At 39.5% G+C, this 20,385-nt stretch overlaps 1 protein-coding gene across 1 annotated transcript in view; it reads left to right on the top strand.

The window, feature by feature from the left end:
* The window catches only part of DNAH14 (dynein axonemal heavy chain 14), a 514,964-nt gene that overhangs the window by 406,006 nt on the left and 88,573 nt on the right, over positions 1 to 20,385 (top strand). Inside the window, exons 59-69 of the mRNA XM_043543588.1 lie at positions 77 to 258; positions 3,387 to 3,495; positions 3,836 to 3,961; positions 4,447 to 4,541; positions 5,246 to 5,405; positions 7,916 to 8,047; positions 14,818 to 14,913; positions 15,768 to 15,908; positions 16,500 to 16,715; positions 16,990 to 17,220; positions 18,747 to 18,868. Coding sequence (XP_043399523.1) covers positions 77 to 258; positions 3,387 to 3,495; positions 3,836 to 3,961; positions 4,447 to 4,541; positions 5,246 to 5,405; positions 7,916 to 8,047; positions 14,818 to 14,913; positions 15,768 to 15,908; positions 16,500 to 16,715; positions 16,990 to 17,220; positions 18,747 to 18,868 — 1,610 coding nt within the window. The remainder of the gene's footprint in view (positions 1 to 76; positions 259 to 3,386; positions 3,496 to 3,835; positions 3,962 to 4,446; positions 4,542 to 5,245; positions 5,406 to 7,915; positions 8,048 to 14,817; positions 14,914 to 15,767; positions 15,909 to 16,499; positions 16,716 to 16,989; positions 17,221 to 18,746; positions 18,869 to 20,385) is intronic.

The following is a 20,385-nucleotide window of genomic DNA, read 5'->3' as shown; positions in this document are numbered from 1 at the left end:
AAAAATGAATACTATAATTTCAAAAATATGAAGATTTTACTTTTTCATACTTATTTAAAATCATGTTGTCTTCCAGAACTTAACAAACATGGTTGCCCAGGTATGTGTTGAAATCCACAAAAGTGCATCTAAAACAACTGAGAAATATTTGAAGGAAACTAAAAGGCACTACTACATCACTCCTAATAGCTATTTGCAATTCATAGACACCTTTTCAAGCATATTACAGAGCACAAAAAAGAAAAGTCTGTTTAACAGGTGAGAAATTAATAACATTTCCCATTGTGCTCTGCTACAATGTACAGCCACATAAAATATCCCATTTCAAAGGAGCAAAATATCAAAACCAAACAAAGGGTCAAATTTTCAAAATTGGACTGCTAAAATATCCTTGTAAAATCTATGAGCATGTACGCACTAATATTGTGCAATAGAATACAGATGCATAAGAGAGATTGTGTGCACAGTTACCCATTTAGCATGCATAATTTTATATGTGCAGTTACCTGATATTATTTCTAGGACTGTTGATTAATCGCAGTTAACTCATGCAATTAACTCAAAAAAATTAATCGCAATTAATTGCAGTTTAATCTCACTGTTAAACAATAAAATACCAATTGAAATTTATTAAATATTTTGGATGTTTTTCTACATTTTCATATATATTATATTCTGTGTTGTAATTGAAATCAAAGTGTATATTTTTATTACAAATATTTGCACTGTAAAATGTTAAACAAAAGAAATAGTATTTTTCAATTCACCTCATACATGTACTTTAGTGCAATCTCTTAGTCATAAAAGTGCAACTTACAAAGGTAGATTTGTTTTTGTTACATAACTGCACTCAAAACAATGTAAAGCTTCAGTGTTCTTGTTCAGCCAAGCGCTCAGACAAACAAGTTTGTTTACATTTGCAGGAGATAATACTGCCCACTTCTTATTTACAATGTCACCAGAAAGCGAGAACAGGCATTTGCATGGCACTTTTGTAGTTGGCATTGCAAGGTATTTACGTGACATATGCTAAACATTTGTATTCCCCTTCATACTTTGGCCACCATTCCAGAGGACATGCTTCCATGCTGATGATGCTCATTAAAAAAAAAAATGCATTAATTACATTTTTGACTGAACTCCTTGGGGGAGAGTTGTATGTCCCCTGCTCTGTTTTACCCGCATTCTACCATATATTTCATGTCATAGCAGTCTTGGATGATGACCCAGCACATGTTGTACATTTTAAGAACACTTTCCACTGTAGATGTGACAAAACACAAAGAAGTACCAATGTGAGGTTTCTAAAGATAGTGTGACAGGGCAAGGCCAGATGGCTATAGTAAAGTAGTGGGAGACAGATATATTAGCCCCAGGCTAAACAAATCCCTGTTACCAGGATAAGCAAATGGCAGCAGCTGCAAGTCAATTAAGACACCTGGGGCCAATTAAGATCTTTCCAGAAGGCAGGGAAGACAGCTAGGTTGACTGGGACACCTGAAGCCAATCAGGGGCTGGCTGAAACTAGTTAAAAGCCTCCCAGTTAGTCAGGTGGGCACACATCAGGAGCCGTAGGAGGAAGCCGTGCTGTTGGAGAAACTGAGCAGTACAAACCGTATCAGGCACAAGGAAAGAGGCCCTGAGGTAAGGGTGAAGTAGATATTGAGGAAGTAGGGGTTGCTGTGGGGAAGTGCCCCAGGGAATTGTACACGTCCTATTTCCAGAAAGTCAGCTACGATAGCTGCTACTATTAGGGTCCGTGGGCTGGAGCCCGGAGTAGAGGGTGGACCTGGGCTTCCCCCTCCCCTCCATGATTAATCACTGAGACTGGGAAACAAAAGAGACTGTGCGAGGGAGGGTAGCTTCTCCTCACCTCCCTTGCTGGCTTATGATGAAAATGGCTCAATAGACTGTGACCCTGGCCTCTAGAGAGAGAAGGGCTACGTGGAGGGTCACAGTGAGCCTCTGAGGCTAGTGAAATCCACCAGGAAGCGTGGGACCCACGGAGACAAGGACAGAGCTTTGTCACAATAGCTATAACACTCGACCCAAGGTTTGAGAATCTGAAGTGCCTTCCAGAATCTGAGAGGGTTGAGGAGTGGAGCATGCTTTCAGATGTCTTAATAGAGCAACACTGCAAAGCGGAAACTACAGAACCAGAACCACCAAAAAAGAAAGTCAGCCTTCTGCTGGTGACATGTTACTCAGTTAATGAAATTGAACATGCATCAGTACACACTGCTTTGGATTGTTATCGATCAGAGCCCATCATCAGAATGGACACACATCCCCTGGAATGGTGGTTGAAGCATGAAGGGACATACGAATCTTTAGCACATCTAGCATGTAAATATCTTGTGACACCAGCTACAACAGTGCCATGAGAACGCCTGTTCTTGCTTTCAGGTGATATTGTAAACAAGACGCGGGCAACATTATCTCCTGCAAATGTAAATAAACTTGTTTATCTGAGCAATTGGCTGAACAAGAAGTAGGACTGAGTGGACTTGCAGGCTCTAAAATTTTACATTGTTTTATTTTTGAATGCAGTTTTTTTGTACATAATTCTACATTTGTAAGTTCAACTTTCATGATAAAGAGATTACACCACAGTACTTGTATGAGGTGAACTGAAAAATATGATTTCTTTTGTTTTTTACAGTGCAAATATTTGTAATCAAAAATAAATATAAAGTGAGCTCTGTACACTTTGTATTCTGTGTTGTAATTGAAATCAATATATTTGAAAATGTAGAAAACATCCAAAAATATTTAAATAAATGGTGATCTATTATTGTTTAATAGTGCGATTAATCTTAATCACTTGACAACCCTAATTATTTCTAAAGATCCCAAAGTCAATATATAATAACTTATATTTTACTTAATCTTCACACTGTCCGTATACTAGAGGCTGTTTCAAAATATTAAAAACCACCTAAAATGCATTTGTTAAACTAGAGGCACCCACGCAGGTGGAAGTAGTTGTAAATTATACTTCCCTGGACAAGCTAATCTCTCCCTGGGGCAACAAAATTACCCCCACAATCCTGTGTCTATCCTGCAACACCGTCTGTACAGTTGGGATTGCATAATAACCCTGCCAGGTATGATTCCTCAATGGATGTGGTAAATCAGCTCACCTCTGGATGCCCGTCCCTGACCATCTCTCCAGCTCATACTGCAAATATTTGGGCTGTGTCGGCCTTTTGTGGGCCTTCATTGGAGGGGAGGTTGTAGCAGATTTCCACTGCTACAGGCTATCCCTCCACCCCTGCAGTCAGATTTTCCCAGAGCAGAAGGTAGCAGAGACCATGGAATGAAACTGGACTGTTATCTTTAATGACAAATAAAATAAAAGAACACAACTTAATTTTTATTTTTAGGGCTTGTTTTTACAATGGTCTGACCAAGCTCCTGGAAGCAACATCACTGGTTACAGAAATGCAAGAAGAGTTGCTTGCCCTTGGCCCTCAAATAGAGCAAAAATCAAAGGTATTTACAAATTACTTTCTGAAGTAGGCTTTAAAAATCTTCTGTGACCTCCCATTACACCTCCTCCTCTCCACAAAATTCAGGACCCAAAAACCAACTTGTTATATCACTCTTGACAGTGAGTTATATTATGCCCTTTCTCCTTCAACACTTTCATGGCTGACAGGAGATTCAGACACAGTAAAGACAAGTCAGTTTCCTGATTGGCTCATGAGAAAAAGAAAAAACAATGCATTTCTGAAATGTTTCAACCTTCTCACTATTCAGTCATCTCACCAAGTGTATTTGAAATTCTGCAGTCAAAATATTTTGTAAAGGAAAAAAATTTTTTTCCTGTTAGGAGATAGAAGAACTCGTGGAAAAACTTCAGAGAGACTCACTAGTAGTGGAGCAGGTTCGAACTCTTGTTAAACAGGATGAAGAAATCATGGCTGAGGAAACAAAAGTTGTGGAAGAATATGCTCAGGTACCAAGTCTCTTGTGGTCTCTTACAGATTTTGGTTTCTGTGGGCCTAGTTTTTCAAAGCATTAAAAACACTCTGGGCATTAACAACCTTGAAAGATCCAGTTCTATTTATGGTAAAAATAAGTAGTTCCAAAAAGTGCAGAAATTTTCATATGCCTCCAGCATAGATATTGTTTTTTAGGAATCTTCCCCATATTATAAAATTAGAAGTAGGAAAAACTGATAGATCTCTGTTCTAGTTCTTTCAAGCATGATTCTGCTTAGAAAAGTAACTGTGCATGAATAGCACCTTAGTACTTCACACCATCTTTATGTGTGTCTTACTCGCAAAACATACATTTTCCTACTGTTGGTTACAATATACAGAAAACTGTTTTTGTTCAAGTACATATTGCCAAAAGAAAATGCCAACTCTGACTTTTTTCTGGGGGTTGTGGGGGGTTTTGTTTGGTTGGCTTTTTTTTTTTTTTTTTAACACAATGTAGCAAGCAACTGAAGAGCTAAATGCTGTACTGCCAGCTTTGGAAAAGGCCCTCACTGCCCTAGATGCATTGGACAAAGCTCACATTGCAGAACTCAGGTAGGTCTGTTTTGTTTTAAAATTTTGTCACTGTTCCAACTAATAGCAGTCTTCAGTTTTGCAATAATGATTCTGGCAAATTACACAACAGAGCAAAGGTTTCCACTGGCGTTCCTTCCATCCATAACTAAAGAAAATGATTCTGAAAGTGCAAACAGTGTAATCTTGCCTACATTTCAAGCTAACTCACTCTTTTACTCTTAATTCTTTATGCTTTCATGTGTCAAATTAGTTCCTATGGGTTAGTTTATTCTCTTTCTAAATAGAGACACAGACACACCCACCACCCCTATATTGGGTCAAAAGGGACTTGTCAGAAATTTTCATTTTCTACACAGACCTTTCTCGGGAGAAAAGGGGTGAAGGATGGTGTCATCAGATCTCAGTAGTTTTCCTCTATTATTATAGGTTTGTTTTTATTTTCTTCTCCCTTCTATTCGTATAACAATATAGTATTTTGTAGTATAGTTATATACTAATTAGTAAGAACACATAGAAATTAGTGTTAATTTCGAAATTAACATAATAGCTCAGACTATTGAACCATCTAATCCAGTAGCCTGTCTTTGAGGTGGGCCAATACTGGATGATTTAAATGAAAATATACAGCACCATACTTTCTTTGTAAAAATATTTTGTATGAAACTGTTTATTAATTTTCTCAAATATTTGGTTTTTTTTTTTGTTTTTGTTTTTTTTTACAGAGTATATACTCATCCTCCTCCTCTTGTACTAACTGTTATGAATGCAGTTTGTATTCTTCTGCAAAAGAAACCTAGTTGGGCAACAGCAAAGCTCCTCCTTGCAGATGCAGGATTCCTCAAGAAATTGGTTACCCTGGATAAAGATAATCTACCAGAAAAGGTAAAGTGATGGAATGGTGCCCAATAATTTATCTTCACTTCTTCTAGGATTCTTCAAAGGGTGTTGATTTTGTCTTAATAAAGACTGAATTTTGTATAACAACTTTGGGCCAGATTCAGTCCCGTGTTGCAGCCCCTTTATGCCATTGTGGCAGGTTGAAGGGGCTACAAAGGGGGCAGAGGCAGAAACAACCGCTGCAGAATCCTACTGTCATGGGTAGGCTCTCTCTTCCCAGCATAGACCTGACATAATACCTTTATGCTGGACTCCCTGGCAGCTCCAGAAGTATGGGCCATGTCAGGGGCAGGATGGGAGGGTGAGGAAACAGGAAGTCATGAGCACACTGTGCTGCCTGCCAGTGTAATTGTCCATAGAGGGCTATTACAAACTGGCACAATTTAGATCAGCTCTTGGGCTGCTCTGAGTTGACATGAGGTCTGGGGACAGAAGAGAGGAGGTGCAGAAGTGGTTTAAAGCTTCCTTTCCCCTCAACTCAACTGGTTTAGTGCTTAATGCAGAACTGGAGGAACACAGAATCTTCCCCTTTCTATCAATATGTAGAAAAGAATGAATGAGAGTAATGCTTTTAGAAAAAATTAAACCAGTAGTTTCTTCTATGAGTAATTGTCGAGATATATATATATATATTTCAGTTTTGGCGTGCATGCTCCCCATGTGTTTTTTTGGCCAGCAGCATCTGTTTGGGGCTGCACTACACCCTGAGCGTCCTTGTGGTCTCATATTGAGGGCATCAAAGGCGGAGGTGGTCTACCTGCAACTCATTTCCTTCTCACTGCCTGTGGCTATAAGACAGAGCTTCCTAGTATCCATGACACATCTCTTTTTAGCTTATTATACTAGTTCTTTTGTACATATTAGTGTTAATTTAGGAAAAGATAGGATTAGTTGCCATTTGGCAAATTTTTTATAAGTTTTTGTTGTTTAGGGAGTTTTTAAATCTCACTTCCATCACCAGAATTTTCTTCTTAATATCAAGGTTTAGGGGTGTTGTAATGGTTTGGGGAACCTGCCTACATACAACTTCTGAATTCTGTTTGGTATTTTGAACTCAGTATACATCTGTATCAAATAATAACCCCCATTTTGTTTTCTAAGCACCATTGCGTTTGTGAAAACTGTTCTGTGCCTTCACCTTGTGTGAGGCAAACCCACAACCAGATTACCACAGCTTACTCAGCTGCCGAGATTCAACCCTCCAACAGAGCCTGCAGTGCCTCAGCACTCAGGCATGTTTTAGCAGCCTATCCCTGAGCACGGCCTCGGTCAAATAACCGCAAGGCAAAGGTATTTTACTGATGGCATCGGATGTCAGGTTAGTCTGTGCTACAGCACTGCTCAGCCAGGAACTCTCCCACTGTCTCATAGGTTACAGACTCCCTCTGCGTCCAGCCTGCCCTTGGTGCAGTTCCTGTCCCAGCCTTACCTGAGCCTTGTTCCAGCTTGCTTCAGCCTTGCCCATGCCCTGTCCAATTGTGCTCAAGCCCTGTTACTGACCCATTCCAGCCCTGCATCCACCTCCCGATCCTCTAGACCCTCAGATTGACTCCCACCCAGCTTCAATCTTTGGCCTGAATCGGGACTCCAGCTATAATCCTGATTTGGTTTATCTATGGACTCTGATCTCAGTTCTGACCCACAGCCTCTTCCCAACTCAGCCCAGACCCAACTCTGTGGCGGTCTTCGATCCTTGTACCTGTTCTTGACCACCTCTCCAAACTACCCCGTCTGCCTGCCTCAAACCAGAGCCTGACAATTCGCAGGCTCTGTACCAGGCACTGGTGAGGACTCAGCTAGAATATTGTGTCTGCACTTTCAGAAATATGTGGACAAATTGGAGAGGGTCCAGAAGAGAGCAACAAAAACAATAAGCTTTAGAAAACTTGAACTGAGAGGAAAAGTTAAAAAAACTGGGTATGTTTTGTCTTGAGAAAAGACTGAGGAAGGACCAGATAACTGTCTTCAAATATGCTAAGGGCTGTTATAAAGAGAATTGTGATCTGTTGTTCTCATGTTCACTGAAGATAGGATAAGAAGTAATCGACTTAATTTTCATCAAGGGAGATACAAGGAAAAACTTTTTAACTGTAAGGATAGTTAAGTAGTGGAATAGACTACCAAGGGAGGTTGTGGAATCCCTGTCATTGGATGTTTTTAAGAACTGGTTAGACAGATACCTGTCAGTGATGTCTAGGACTGCAGGGTCCTGCTTTGGCACAGTGGAATGGAGTAGATGACTTAAGGTCCCTTTGAGCTCTATATTTCTATGATACTATTCTATGATATAATTCTGTGTAAATCTAACTGAAGACAGTAAAATTACTATGGATTTACGTCAATGAAAATGATCCTGCCCAAAGTATTTATAGTGGGTTTTTCTCCTCTTCACATAACTAAAAAATATTTTCCGTTGTCTTCTCCTTAAGCAACAAAGAACACTGTAATAACTCTTCAAATCATTGTTCTAATATTTAACCTGTTTGGGTTTTTAGGTGTTTCTGCAATTGAAAAGATACGTAAGTTCACCTGACTTTAGACCATCAAAAGTGGGACTAGTGTCTGTTGCCTGTTGCTCCATGTGTCACTGGATTTTAGCTTTAGATCACTACCATGAAATACAAAAGGTATCTTAATAAAATTATCATTATTTCCAAAAACTCTTTTAATACAAGTTCCTATAAGAATATATTTGGTAGATCTTTTGTTCTTAGAATATGATCTTTCATATACAAATGCATTCAACAATAACTAAAATTAGCTATTTAAATTAGTAGGAACCTTCATGCAAAACAGTTGTTCTACTGGAATATTGATTCAGCCTCTTAGGCAAATACTTACCCATAATAAAGCTCATGGGCCAAGTTCTGTTAGTAATATCTGTGCAATCCATCTAAAAGCAATAATCTCAAAATAGAAATGGTGAAAGTTAGTTTGCAAAACCCATGCTACTTATATTCCAAGAACTCAACTAGATGCCTTAGAGTACATGGAATAAAAAACAGAAATATTAAAATCTGTGCTGACTCAATCTCATTTCCATGTTATGCAAGCTGATAGAAACTGGGCATGATTAAAAAGCCAAATAAATTTTGAGTACCAATTTGTTCTTTACTCTCTCTCATCATATATAAATCTTGCTACATCTGTGATCATCCCTGGTGTCCTTCCCCGGATCTTTTCATTCTTGTCTTGTTGGGAGATCTAAGATTTAATAGCCCAGAAAACCAATCTTCTGTCTTTTTGAGGTTCTCTCTCTGGATCAGGATTGAGACATATTTGGAGGCGCTCACATTGTTCCTGTGATGTGGATAAAGAGAGGTTTAGCCCTTCTTTCCTTCCCTAGGTCCTACCAGACACTTTTCACAACCAGTAAATTCACTTTTAAATACAAAAATGTATTTTAAAAATATTTTATAGAAATTCAATTTTAAGCAAGTTCTAGGTAAAGTAGAAATAGGAATTTAACACTGGTTAAATAAGAGGGGCAAGATTCAGGTCCCAAGTACTTTTAGATCAAACAATGGACTTGTTTTCAGACCAGCTATAGACCCATGCACTTCCCCATGCAGATTGCTTTTTTTTACAGAAGCAGCGTATGAGCAATCTACTAGCAATCTCAGACATATGTTGCAACTTCAGAGGTGATTTTTATTGTTACTTAAATCTAAATAAATAAGCCAAGTAAAAGAGTGCATCTTTCAAAATATAGGGTCCTGACTCCTGGTCCCACCCTAGAATATTGGTCTCCATAGCTCCAGCTGCAGAGGACCTGTGTGGTGTGAACTCTGCAAGATTTTGGGAGTGGGACACAAAAATTACACCTTATGATTCCCTTCAGGCCATTTTTGGGTGTGTGTTGTGTACAGTCTGAGCCTTGAATTTAGCTGTAAGAGTGTTTTGCCCAGTATAGTTATGTTCTTGAATAAAATTCACATGGTATAAACAGTAGACTAGGGTAGTTTAATTTGTTACAGCATGTTTAGTTTGACTAAACTCAATATATATGGTAACATAATCGATAATATTTAGGTCTGTCAAGTGATTAAAAAATTAATTGCAATTAATCGTGCTGTTAAACAGTAGAATACCATTTATATAAATATTTTGGATGTTTTCCACATTTTCAAATATATTGATTTCAGTTACAACACAGAATACAAAGTGTACAGAGTTCACTTTATATTTATTATAAATATTTGCACTGTAAATATAAAAGTAGTATTTTTCAATTCACTTAACTCAAGTACTGTAGTGCAATCTCTTTGTCATGAAAAGAAAGCTCAAATAAATTCGTTAGTCTCTAAGGTGCCACAAGTACTCCTTTTCTTTTTGCGGATACAGATTAACACAGCTGCTACTCTGAAATTTGTCATGAAAGTTGAACTTATAAATGTAGAGTTATGTACAAAAATAATTGTATTAAAAACAAAACAATGTAAAACTTTAGAACCTACAAGTCCACTCAGTCCTACTTCTTGTTTAGCCACTTGCTCAAACAAGTTTGTTTACATTTGCAGAAGATAATGCTGCCTGTTTCTTGTTTACAATATCATCTGAAAGTGAGAACAGGCGTTAGCATGGCACTGTTGTAGCCGGCGTCACAAGATATTTACGTGCCAGATGCGCTAAAGATTCATATGTCCCTTCATGCTTCAGCTACCATTCCAGAAGACATACGTCCGTGCTAATGATGGGTTCTGCTCAATAATGATCCAAATGCATGTTCATTTTCATCATCTGAGTCAGATGTCACCAGCAGAAGGTTCATTTTCTTTTTTGGTTGTTTGGGTTCTGTAGTTTCCACATCAGAGTGTTGCTCTTTTAAGCCTTCTGAAAGCATGCTCCACACCCTGTCCTTCTCAGATTTTGGAAGGCACTTCAGATTCTTAAATCCTAGGTCAACTGCTGTAGCTATCTTTAGGAATCTCACATTGGTACCTTCTTTGCGTTTTGTCATATCTGCAGTGAAAGTGTTCTTAAAACGAACAACATACTGAGTCGTCATCCAAGACTGCTGTAACATGAAATATATGGAAGAATGCGGGTAAAGCAGAGAGCAAGAGACATACAATTCTCCCCCAGAGAGTTCAGTTACAAATTTAATTAGCGCATTATTTTTTTAACGAGCATCATCAGCATGGAAGCATGTCCTCTGGAATGGTGGCCAAAGCATGAAGGGACATACGAATGTTTAGCATATCTGGCATGAAAATAATTTGCAATGCCGGCTACAAATGTGCCATGCAAATGTCTGTTCTCTCTTTCAGGTGACATTGTAAATAAGACATGGGAAGCATTATCTCCCATAAATATAAACAGATTTGTTTCTGTTAGCGATTGGCTGCACAAGAAGTAGGACTGAGTGGACTTGTAGACTCTAATGTTTTATATTGTTTTGTTTTTGAGTGCAGTTATGTAACAAAAAAATCTACATTTCTAAGTTGCACTTTCATGATAAAGAGATTGCATTTTGGTACTTGTATGAGGTGAATTGAAAAATACTATTTCTTTTATCATTTTTACAGTGCAAATATTTGTAATAATAATACAAAGTGAGCACTGTACACTTTGTATTCTGTGTTGTAATTTAAATCTATATATTTGAAAATGTAGAAAATCATCCAAAATATTTAATACATTTCAATCAGTATTCTATTGTTTAACAGTGCAATTAATCGCGATTAATTTTTTTTAGTTAATCACGTGAGTTAACTGCGATTAAATCAACAGGCCTAACAATATTTCCATTATAGAAACAGATACATGGCGTGAAAAGAGTGTGTACAATATATTTATTGGGATTAAACATTTCAACAGTTATCACATAAGCACAGCACAATAATTCTGTGTGTATATTCAGTGTCTGTGTAATACATACATATTCAAATACATACACAGAAGATATAATACAAGCAGTCGGGTCCTGTCTTATCCCTTGAACTGTGTGAGGATCCCCAACCCTATTCTGAAGACAGTTCCATTTCCCATTTCCATTGCACTCCATGGAAGACTGTCCATCCAGAGATCTGCATGGGTGAAGGGGACAGGCAGTTGAGCAGGCCCAGCTCTAGGGAATAATGTGCATTGTCCATAAACCAGGCCTCTGTTAATTTGACAGGAAAAGTAATATAGCCTCTAAATAGGGTCTCAGGGCATCTGCAACCAGGGAAATCCCTGACATTCCAGCTCCATTGGGTGCATTTTCCCAAGAAGCTGAGATGAGGCACAAAGCCTGCCTACTGTCTAGTCCACGCCTGCAGTGAGTTTCAAACCCTGCCTCCCAATGAAACCATGTGAGAAGATCTTCATGAGGGAAAGTTTGTGGAATCTTCCTCTCAAGGCCCCTATTTGTGGAGACGTTAAGTATATGTACATGGAGAATGATAATTTTTTATTCCTTTTTCATTCTTTAATCTCACCACGTATTGGTATGTAGCTAGCGGCTAGAGGCAGGGAAACAGATGGAGCAGGAGGTGAAGTGGAGCATCCAGACCCAAATGGAGATTTAAATAGAGTGAATAGGAATGAGGGAATAGAGCCAGGATATAGGGAGGTTTAGGTAGAATGGTCATGGAGAGTTAGACGGGAGGTGAGGTGATGGTGTGGGAAGGAAGTTATTTGATAGGTATATCCTGGGGGCCAGGAGAAGGGTCAGATGGGGAAGTAAGAGAAGTGTATGGGCAGGTTAGATTAGGGTAATTGGAAGAAAAAGGAGTGGAGTGGGAGCAGCAGTTACCAAGGAATGAAAGTTGGACAAGACTCTAGGATTCACATCAAATCAGGGAGCAAGGGTAGGAGCTAAGCAGAAGAGTTAGGAGTAGAACAGGACAGGTAGAAGTACCTGAGGAGACAGCCACTGACAGGAACACTTAGAGCTCTTTGCTTTCAGATCCTCACTGTGGTGAAGGGGATAACTGCATTATCTTCTGACATTGCTCACAATTCAGAATTTGGCTTTTCATTTGAAATCCTCTTCTCTAAGTGTATGAAGTGCTTTGTCTTTATTTTCTGCCAGAGAATTACACCTTAGATCTTCAAAAGAAGATAAGTTAACTTTGGTCTGGGGGAACCAATGAATAAAATACTTCAAGTTACAGTCACATGACCATGGATTACTGTGCAAGAAGACATCATTTGACGTTTCCTCACACACCAAAAAGGTCACTCAAGTTTGTCTTCACAAAAAACTGCTGTCTTTGATCTCTCCACCATTAAGTTCCCATTCTTTGACCTCATATAATTTATCATTCAACCCCTTGCTCTCCAGTCTTGCCATGTAGACTTCCCCCAAACTTCAATCCATCAATATCGCTGATTTCTCATGAATGGTCAGCCCTGTCTCCTCCCTTTCCAATTTTCAACTCTTTTCAGCTGTAAACTCATCAAGCTCACAATACACAACTGCTGTTTTAAGTTACCTTTCTCCAGTTCCATCTTGGATCTCCTCTTTTGTAGCTTCTGACCTCTTCAGGCTATTGAAACTACTACTCTTAAGGTTTCTAGTGACCTGTTCCTGCCCAAGTCTTGGAAACAATACTCCATCCTCCTAATCTTGGCACGATAATCACTCCCCTCCTGCTAGACATTCTTCCCTCCCTTGGTTTTTCTGATAGTCATCTCTCCAGATGCCACTCATACTATTCCTTCAGCATCTCTTTCAATGGGTCAACCTCATCCCCTTTTACACTCCATATGCACATCCCACAGGGGTCTTTCCTCTGAATTCTCTCCTTGGCTGATCTCGTCCTCTTACATCTTAATCTACCATCTGTTTGCTGATGACACTGAAATCTGCTTGTACATTCTTTGCAGCCTCCCTCCATCTAGACCCATGTCTCTGCAAGTCTGACATCTCCTCCTGGATCTCTTACCGTTAGCTCAACCTTAACATGGCCAAAACTGAAATCCTTATTTTACTAAAAGGTCAGTTCCTCTTTCTGGCCTCTTGATATGTTACCCCCACATTTATTCATCCATCCATTGTACTCCCCCTTCTAATCCACATCAGGCTCAATTCTTGTCTTATCTTTAAGGCCCTATCCTAATTCTCTCTCCTATGACCCATTTCTACCATGATGACTTAGTTGCCAACTCTTATGATTTTATACTGAGTCCCCCAATATTTTGGAGTTTTTCCTTGAGGTGCCAATTCCAGGAGTCATTTAATTACCTGAGAATCTCAATTTTAATTTTTAAAGCATAAGACTCTAGCCCTCATGGTTGCAGAGAAAAGTTTGAAAATATAAACCCTAAAGACTCATAACAGAGAAAGCAAATAAAGAACTCCAAATCTATTTTAAAAATTTCAGAATTTTTAATACAATTGCCTGATTTTTGTTTTCCCGATGCGTGTTTTGAGTATTTGGAGTTTGTATTCTATATATGTAGAAATTTTCATTTATATTCAAAAATAAGTATATCATAGAACTTACATTTGTGTTTATGATTTTATTTTATACATGTCTTAAAATAGTATGAGAAATATGTGAACATTTTAGAGAAACAGTTATGCTTACCTTGAACTATCTGAATTAGAAGCCAAACAGATACTTTGGTTGATCAATAACTTCTAATGTGTTTATTACAAACAATTGACATTTTACAGACTGAAAGAAAATATTAATCTATTCAAGAGCTTTTCCTCAAATGTTCTGCATGTATGAAAACCCCAGAAAGGCAAACAAAACAATCAAATGCAGCCAGTAATAAAACAAATCAAAAGGAGGCATATAGCCATGAAAGAGCGTATGGAGTAATAGCACAGAGTTGCAATGAATATAATATAATTTATGCACAGAATGAAAGATTTGGGCAGTCACTTGTCTGATTTGGACATCCTTTTGATCCACTTTTAATATTGACTTTTCAGTCATGTTAGAAAGTACAGGTTGCCACATTTTCTATGACTTGAGCTAAATATGTCGTTATATAACTATACTATAAGATCCGATGTTTATTTTTCTTGGAGACCTTCTTCAGTAATATGCACCTAGGTTAATAAACATGGCCTTATGATGTCAAGGTAGGTATTTGCTTATGTCTACAAGCTAAACAAAGAGGGTACAGTGAAGAAATGGGAAAATGTAGTTTATATTTGTCTAAGTCTGCATTAGGAAATAAGATGACCAGCAGATAGTTCTTTCATATCAGTACAAACATTAGCAACCAATACCATTACCAACCAACTGATAACCATTAGTATTTCGGTTAGCCTAACTTCGCACGCCCAGTTTTGAAAATCTTTACCGGGGTGACTGCAGGAGAAAGGTGGGTGTTGGAAAAAGTCTTTTAGCTTTCTGAATAAATTCAAAAAAATGTAGGTGGTATTTAACACACTGTATACATTTTCTTCATTCAAAGTGAAGTGTAGCCTGTGATACATCTTTTTATCTAGTTGGTGAAGCCAAAACAAATCCGGGTTACTGAAGCTCAGGAAGTACTAAGACTTGCCCATCAAAAACTGGATGAAAAACAAAGAAGTTTGGCCTTGGTGAGACATTTCTCATTGTTATATGTTATTGCTTCGTTATTGAAGCATGAAAATATTCATATTTTTCTTAGACCCTACTAAAACTTGTACCAGTTATTATTTTAAAAGCTTCAGAAGGGAGAGACACTTCTTAACTAGAGAGTTGGGGCCCAATCCTACAGTCCTAAGACTGTGGAACTCCTGTGTGATGTCTCATTTACTTCAATGGGAGCTTTACCTGCACTAGGACTGCAAGATCAGGCCTTTAATCAAACTTCAGCAAAGCCTAAAAAATAGTGATTTCTTCAGAGAAATAGCTTCCAATGCCTCCTGGTTTGCTTCATTCCTCTCAACCAACTACAGTTCAAATTTGGGACACTGACCTTTACAGTGAGAGGAGGACTTATTAATGCAGGAAGTGTTAAACAAGAGAAAAGTAATCAATAGTAATAAATAACCCCAAAAGAACAATTTCAGTACCAAGGGAAAATGTTGCTCCAAAACGTAGGAAAGGCCCACTTGAAAATGAATAGAAATTTGTGTTGTGCCTATACTTCAGAGAGGGTAAAGACTAGAGGTGACTTAGCCTCAAAATTGCTGTGATCATTTGCCATTCGTGGATTGACATATTGTCAGACAGTGAATAATGAGAAGACTAAGTTTTAGAGCAACGCAATGTGAAACAACTGTCAGTCACTGCAATGTAAGCTCTTACTTTCTTAAAGAAGCTCAAGCCTGTTACATCGGTAGCACATGTAGTAATAGAAGCAATGAAGTAGGTCTCTTAAGTCTGATAAACGGCAGGCAGGCAGGCGCCCCTCAGTCAAAATAAAAAATAAAAACCTTGATCTATTATCTGCCAAATCGATTATTAGATTGAAGAACATGAACAGAATTTAGAGGCAAGCTATCAAGAGAGCATAACCCAGAGAGAAACGCTAGCAACTCGAAAGCAACTGGCAACTCAGCGTCTACAGCGAGTATCGATATTAAGCACAGCTCTGGCGGATGAGATGGTATTGCCTTTCATTTTTTGTATTGTCCACTTTTTGGCCTCGGAGCATTCAAGCATAAAAGCGTCATTTTTACTTCATTTACATTTTTCAGGGGTGGGAAGCTGCCTCCCTTTTTCGCATAGTGCTTCCCCTCTCCCACATTACCGTATGGCTTACCATGCTGTTGTGGCCTTTTGTGCTGGCCTGTCAAGTTTAATAACTAGATCCCGGCCCTGGGCAGAAGAAGAGGAGAAGTGCTTTTCTGAGGATTATTCCTGCCCAATAAAAAACAACCTTCCCACTTTTCAACAGCTGCACCTTAGTTTCCTCCCTCTAGCAGGTATAACAGTATTTCCAATCCCTTGTACTGCAAGGCAGAAAGAGGCCTCCCCTATTTTGACTTGTTCTGCAGGGCAGGAGAAAGTCTTCCCTATCATGACTAGTCGGTATTGAGATGCTGCAGTAATGATTCCTTTCCTTGGTCCAGAGTTGCAACTGTCACTTCAATTACACTCCCAATTCCTATTCCACATAATTGTAAACAGTAAACTTTGATACATTTAAAAACAGTTACATTTTTATTGTAAATGATCTTTCATTTGGATATGTTAGGAGCGATGGAAAGAATCAGTTAATAACCTGGACGAAAGGCTGCAAGGTATTATGGGTGATGCCCTTGTTTCAGCAGCATGCATTATCTACAGCGGCGTGTTATCAGCAGGATGTCGTCAGCAGCTAATAAATGAATGTCTGAGATTGTGTAATGAGAACATCATTCCTGTGTCTCCAAATTATTCCCTAATAACAGCTATGACAGAAAAATATGAGGTAATAACATGAGCAGATGGTGAGGGGCACAGCTGATTTTTTACATCAAAATCAGGACTTCCCCCTTTCAGAACACTTGATTCCAAACCTGATTTACTAAGAGTAAAATTCAGAGGTCCAAGTATTTTACTGAGATTATTTATAATATAGATTGTTGTGTTTTGTTGCATCACATTGTTTATGTCTTTATATTTAGTTAATTGTGAGCATCGTATCCATGCAATAACAAGGATTATCAAAAATGTAAAAATATTGAAAATTGAAACTTTTCTAGGTCAGTAAATGGCAAAATGAAGGTTTGCCTCTCGACCAGTACTCCATTGAGAATGCTATCCTTGTTAAGACTGGACAACGATGGCCTTTACTAATTGATCCACAGAAACAGGCTTACAAATGGATTTGTCAAATGGAAGGTGACAAGCTACGACAAATTCATGCTTCTGATTCCAATTACTTAAGAACTTTGGAAAATGCCATGCGAATTGGAGACTCCATTCTGCTACAGGTAGTGTGGTTTAATTTTGGGGGGGTATCGCGGGGCAGCGACTCACCCACGCAGCACCTCCTGTTGGTTGTCCTGGGAATTAGCTCTTCCGGCCAGGAGCGCCCTCTGCAGGCCAGTGTCTTGCCTGCCGCTGGCCCCTGAATCCCTCCCAGACCCCAGTGCCCTCCTCATCAGGGTTCCACCCCAGCAGTAACCCACAATCCGAGTCTCCCCACCCAGGGGAACCCCTATCCCCCTCCTTGCCTCAGTGGCTACTGCCAGTCACCATCTAGCCCCCTCTCACTGGGCAGACTGCAGTCTGTAAAAGCCACTCATCATTGGCAAGGGAGGTTTGAACCTGCTGCCTGTCTCTGGGCTGCCCCTCTGCAACCCCAGTACCCTTTTATAGGCCTTTCACTAGGCCTGCATCCTGGGGCTTTGCTAGGCTGGAGCTCCCCAGCTCCCTCTGTCCTTGCCCAGCACTGCTCCACTTCAGGTATCCTGCTAGTACTTTTTGTGTGTCCTTAACTAGGCCTGCAGCTTTGCTCAGCTGGAGCGCCCCAGCTCCCTCTGCCCTGCCCCGCCCCGCCCCGCCCCGCCCCGCCCCAGCACAGCTCCACCCTAGCTACCCTTCTTAGCTTCCTAGGCAGCCAGCTCCTCCTCCCTTTAGGAAGCTAGAGAGAGTATCTGTCCTCTTCTGGCCCACAGTCCTCTTATAAGGGCCAGCTGGGCCCTCATTGCACTGGCTACAGCTGTGGCTGCTTTCCCAATCAGCCCAGCTTTTCCCCTGGCACAGCCCTCTCCCAGGGCTGTTTTAAGCCCATCAGGGCCGGAGCAGGGTAACCATCCTACCACAGGGGGGTTCTGAGTAAATAACAAGGAAAAAAATTCCCATCAGAAAACTATACATGTAAGAAGAATAGAGTGCATTTGAATGTTAATTTCCCTTGTCAAAGGTGTAAGAGTAGGAGAGCAGTGGAAGTGATGGAACTACTTCGTAGTTTTATTTATTTAAATTTAATAATAAACATCTGTCTAAAGCTCTAGGAACCTGATTCTCCTCACTGACACTGATGTAAATTAGTAGTAACTCCAGTGATGTCAATGGAGTTGCACTGCGTTAAAACTGGTGTGGAGTACAGGCCATAAGCACTGACAGTTTCTCCATAAAACCACATACATACAAGAAAATCTCAGTCAGCTACATGGACTGCTATGGGATCAGAATGCCAGAGCCATCTGCACTGAGGACTTATGCCTCTGCATTAGCTCTGTGTCCTTGCCATCCCCACGCTTGCATTTCTAGACAGCATGATTCCAATGGAGTCTCACTGACAGGGCGTCTCTAGTACCCACAGTTCCTGGGTCCCTCTTTAAGGGGAGTTCCAGGCTGGGCACAGAGGATATGAATATCCTTCCAGAAATTAAATGTAATGATAAAACCCAAGGTGTATATCTGATTTTGAGCTCACAAAGCTAAATAATTATTTAAGCTTATTAATTAACCATAATGATTGCAATGTAGACAATATATTTATGGGTTTTAGGATCTTGCTGAAACTTTGGATTCAAATTTAAAGCCAATCTTAAGAAAGGAAATCTACAGTAGAGGAGGTAAAGACTTCATCAGGATTGGAGATGCTGAAATTGAATACAACCACAACTTTAGGTAACTGTCCTCATCAGTGACGATTGTTCTAACTACTGTTGTATTAGATTGTACTATATATTAAATTACACTCTCAAAATGTATTTTAAGAACATTATTAAGGTAGCAAAGTAAAGTTAGAAAATGCAAGAATTAAGGTTGCCTGTGGAATCTTAATTCAACTCCCTTGTGTGTATCCATTATGATACTGTATTGATTTATATGATCACATATTATTTTTTCCTCAGGACCCCTGCTTCGTTCAGTAAGAGCATGGATAGTGCTCATTTAACGAGTAGCTATTCAATATTTTGTTTTCTCTTTGTTGTTGAATGTGTGCCACATGCCTTATTTACTGCACAGTATAAACTCCGCTCTGAAGACAAAATTATTAGTTTCTTCATGGTCTTTTCTGTGGTGCTTATCATTACGGTATGCGATGGCGTCACAAACATTAAATAATTCATTTTCACAACACCTCCATGAAAATGAATTGTATTGTCCCCATTTTACAGAAGGGGTATTGAGGCACAGAGACATTAAGGTCAAAAGTATCCACTAATTTTGGGTGCCTAATCTGAGACACCTAGGCCCTGATTTATCAGAATGGTAAACTTAAGACCAGCTTTCTGTTGAAAGCTTGACTCTTAAGTCAGGGGTGGGCAAACTTTTTGGCCTGAGGGCCACATTGGGGTTGCAAAACTATATGGAGGGCCGGGTAGGGAAGGCTGTGCCTCCCTTAACTACAGAACAGCATTAGTGTGAAATGTAATTTCTGAAAAGGAGAGGTGCCCCTGGGGCAGGGAGTCAGTATTTTGTTTACAGAGACAGGGTGATTAAGATAAGAAAGGGATGGTGATTTAGCCTTTAACTTAGTATCATGGTTAAAGTTGCTCCCTCCCCCCCACCCACCGCCAAAATCTGAAATGGTGCCTGTCAAGGTTCTTTCCCCACTCTGAATTCTAGGGTACAGATGTGGGGACCTGCATGAAAGACCCCCTAAGCTTATTCTTACCAGCTTAGGTTAAAAACTTCCTCAGGGTACAAACTTTGCCTTGTCCTTGAACCCTATGCTGCCACCACCAAGCGTGTTAAACAAAGAACAGGGAAAGAGCCCACTTGAGACATCTTCCCCCCAAAATATCCCCCCAAGCCCTACACCCCCTTTCCTGGGGAAGGTTGATAAAAATCCTCCCCAATTTGCATAGGTGAACACAGACCCAAACCCTTTGATCTTAAGAACAGTGAAAAAGCAATCAGGATCTTAAAAGAAGAATTTTAATTAAAGAAAAAGTAAAAGAATCACCTCTGTAAAATCGGGATGGTGAATACCTTACAGGGTAATCAGATTCAAAACATAGCGAATCCCTCTAGGCAAAACCTTAAGTTACAAAAAGACACAAAAACAGGAATATACATTCCATTCAGCACAACCTATTTTACCAGCCATTTAACAAAAGGAAATCTAACACATTTCTAGCTAGATTACTTACTCACTTAACAGATTTCAGAGTAACAGCCATGTTAGTCTGTATTCG

Source organism: Chelonia mydas, chromosome 3 (assembly GCF_015237465.2).
Source record: "Chelonia mydas isolate rCheMyd1 chromosome 3, rCheMyd1.pri.v2, whole genome shotgun sequence".
Taxonomy (NCBI): domain Eukaryota; kingdom Metazoa; phylum Chordata; order Testudines; family Cheloniidae; genus Chelonia; species Chelonia mydas.
Note: the sequence above shows the minus strand (reverse complement) of the source record. Positions and strands in the feature narration are given on the sequence as shown.